This window comes from Austrofundulus limnaeus, unplaced genomic scaffold (assembly GCF_001266775.1).
Source record: "Austrofundulus limnaeus strain Quisiro unplaced genomic scaffold, Austrofundulus_limnaeus-1.0 Scaffold16, whole genome shotgun sequence".
In the NCBI taxonomy this organism is placed as follows: domain Eukaryota; kingdom Metazoa; phylum Chordata; class Actinopteri; order Cyprinodontiformes; family Rivulidae; genus Austrofundulus; species Austrofundulus limnaeus.
Genome location: NW_013952418.1, coordinates 1,179,413 through 1,182,994, shown reverse-complemented (window position 1 = coordinate 1,182,994; position 3,582 = coordinate 1,179,413). Strand labels below are relative to the sequence as shown.

Sequence of the window (3,582 nt, the reverse complement as noted above, 5' to 3'; positions counted from 1 at the left end):
TCTCCTTTGCAAGAGACTGGCATTGGTACAAAACATTTACAGCAAAAATAGAAAATGTTAGCGCTGTCAGACTGTAGATTTCAGCTAATTTCAGCACTCAACGCTAATAAATTTCTGTAGTTATCAGTTTATTTTCTTTTAGAAGCCATGTGTTGTGTCAGCTGACCTCTTCCCGTTAGATAAAGATGATTTTACGACTCACCAGAGTTGGGATCGGAGTTGCCGTCGGCTTCGGTCCTCTTGTCGGGGGAGGCCTGCTCGTAGAAGTCGTCCTGCGCCTGCACCAGAGGGAGAGGTTGTGTGAGGAGACAGCCACTGCCTACAGGCTCGTGGTCCCCCAGACCGCTGTCACTGCAGCTCTCCTGAGAGCCGTCCGGCAGGTGAAACGTGACGCGCCGCTGCGACTAGAACCAAGAGCACAAAACAGAGCCTCCGATGTTAGTGCTCTGCTCCGCCCCCCCTCAAAAAGTCCCCAACAGGACTGTGGCGTGATTTAGCCTGAACGATGTAAAGCTACGTCTACAAGCGATTGCTTCGTTAAGGGTCCGGTTTGACCCGTGCCAGGTATTGATGGAAGGGCAGCTCAGACWTTGTGAACACAGTCACGTTTCACTGCACAACCAACAACAGCATGCAAATTCACACCGTGCACTGTTCAAATTAATCAATGTGAAAAGTGTGAAGTTACATCTCTTTCACAAACGCACACAATGATTACTGTGTGGTATAATTAATGAAGGATATGAAATATACATCCCTGGATGAATGTGATCATCTGCATCAGGAACATTTACAACCTCTGTTTGTTTTGGTGTCTGTCGAGGGTAAATAACTCTGCAGAGTTAGAAGACGTTGCCCCCCAGAGTGCCCCACCCCCCTCAAATTCTGTTTTTTGGCTCAAAGAAGGAATTTGGACAACTTCTCCTCAGATGTGTTTTATAAAACAAGCAGTGGTGGAGAAAGTACTCAAACACTGTACAGAAAAACAGACAAAAATGTACTCTAGTAAAAGTAAAAGTGCCACGTTAACATTTTTACTTGAGTAAAAGTAAGGAAGTACTTGCTTTTAAAAATACTTAAAGTATTAAAAGTAAAAGTACTGTCATAATGTATTCCTTAATGGTCTACAATATCATGAAGTGTGCCTAGTGTACGTATATTTTAATACATCAATGATGCAGATGATGCATGTTTTTGTGTTTACCCTCTGACTTGTGATTCTGTGCATCATCTGAGATTGTGACATCTACACAAGCTGTAAAATGGCCACCAACGTCCTTCATCAAATCTCAACAAGTCGCTGTTTTGAACCAGTTAACTTGAATATGKCTTTTAAATCAGGCCATGAGTGGCACATTTCCTCTGTGGTGGAATCCATTTTGGGCGTGCTGCTGCTGATGCTCCAGCTGCTTTTTTTTGAAGGAGGGTCTAACCCCGGATTTACACTACATGCGTCTCCGCTCCGCTGCGCTGTGGTGCGCAGGTCGCAGCTGTTTGTTTGTGTCTCAGTTTATACAGCCTCCGCTCCGCTCCAGTCCGACAGAGAGTGTGCAGGAAGGAGATTGCGTGATAAATTCAGTGATAAATGTAGAAGTCAGAGCAAAAAATAATTAATTCTGTGAAAGACGGACTCCAAACACAGCTGAAAACAACGATATAAAAGGCTTTTGATATATATGTTGAAACYGTCTCRCTGTCGTCTTTCCGAAACTTCTGATTTCAAAATAAAATCCACGTGTATCATGTGTGTAYATATATGCTTCATGCTACATGTTTCCATCTGCTTCCCAAACAGAACRATACATTCTGACAGCATTTGTGTAGAAATATATCCATGTATTTATTAATATAGCTGGGATTTCGACATTATTCCGACAAATTATCCCACCTAAAAGTGTCTTATTTCTTTCTGTTGGTGCGAAGTGATCTTTAAAAATTGACTACGGCACAGCTCCGGTATTCGGCAAAAATAGGATCGTATCTAATTTTGCCAGATCGCCGTCCACTCACCGCCGCCATGCGCAGCCAGTGTAAACACTCGGAGCGGAGCGGAGCCGGAACGCATGTAGTGTAAATTAATKATACTTTCCCACTTTGCTGTGGTTCAATGAACCAATTACAGCAATTCCTCTCTTGCCACTGATTACTTTCAAACTAAAACAACAAACAAACCAACAACAATAAAAAAACCAACCCGTAATGCGATGTGACATGTATGTAATTTGTAATTCAACGCATTACAGAAATGTAGTGGAGTACAAAGTACAGATACTTAATGTAAAATGTAGTGGAGTAAAAGTCAAAAATACCTATGATGAAATCTACTTAAGTACAGATATAAGAAAAATGTACTTAGGCACAGCAACAAAGTACTTGTATTTTGTTACATCCCATCACTTAAAACAAGCCATGCATGAAGACATGAAAACAACGTAGGCACAAGCCAACCTTCCTGAAAGCCGTTCTGATTGAATTCCCAATTGTTAATTCCGAGTGTCTTTTCCTCTTCCTCTAATGACATTTTCCTTGGGCATTTTTTTGTAAGTCCAGACACAAGCCCCCAGCTAACCTTTGGTGCGCAAAGAGAGGTCCCTGCCACATCCCCGGCGATGACAGACAGAGGAGGGTTTTACAGTAATTATTGGCAAAAGCAAAGGTCATCCAATCTGCAGTCTAATGCAGATGACCTCATTATATATTTTAGAACTGCTCTGAAAGCATGCAACATTCAATTAAACAAAAAGAGCAGAGAGAGAGAAAAAAGAAATGGGGTAGTGAGGCCGGTGTGGGGGTTGGGTTTTTGCTTTCTGGAGTGGAAAAAAAAAAGATTATTAGATTTCAGTAAATTGGGTGTAACATCATGATGGATGGACAGACAGACCGATCCCTGCACACACCTTCTGACAACCTTTTGCTTGGATTTGTAAATCATCGTGTTTTCAGGTTTTTAATTTTTAGGTTTYGTTTGCCAATCAGACCAATGATCATCTGTTTGGCTGGTTCGAGGCGTTCGCCCTTATTTCTTTGTTTTGACCCGTGTTCCAAACTCCCTCTGCTTTTGTTTATTATCTCAGCTACATTTAAAATGTTGCAATAGTTTGGACACCATATGGACCATAGCTTTTTGGGTGGTTTGTCTCGAACAGGGATCTGCAGCCTGYGGCTCTGAGGCGACGCGTCTCCTTGGTTCCTCTGCAGCGGCTCATTGAAGCTTTGACCGAAACCGATATGAGAACAATTTTGTCGTTTTTTAAAAAAAAAAACCACAACAGTTTAGGCTAGGGTTCAGTTCTTCTGTTCATTTTTACACAAACTACAAACACAAGAATTGAAACATGTTTATTAAAAATGCTAGCAGCTTGTTAACCACTTCAATAATCCAACTTCTAGCTTTGAAGTGTTTTTTTTCTTAAATTCATTGAAATTTTTTGCAATACTTGTAAACTGCTGATAAAATGTGGTGAATTCATTAAATAATGAAACTCAAGAAAAAAAGTCAAAAACTTAGTATTAATAATAGGTTGTTCTAGTACCAGGCATGTTAACAGTATGCCGTTAACACAGCAATAATTATTTTACCAC

The 3,582-nt window shown here is 41.0% G+C and overlaps 1 protein-coding gene across 1 annotated transcript in view; it reads right to left on the bottom strand.

The window, feature by feature from the left end:
- Positions 1 to 3,582, bottom strand: part of pcdh9 (protocadherin 9) — a gene marked incomplete at its 5' end in the record, with an annotated part of 322,338 nt that overhangs the window by 79,058 nt on the left and 239,698 nt on the right. The window contains 1 exon segment of the mRNA XM_014003023.1: positions 203 to 404. Coding sequence (XP_013858477.1) covers positions 203 to 404 — 202 coding nt within the window.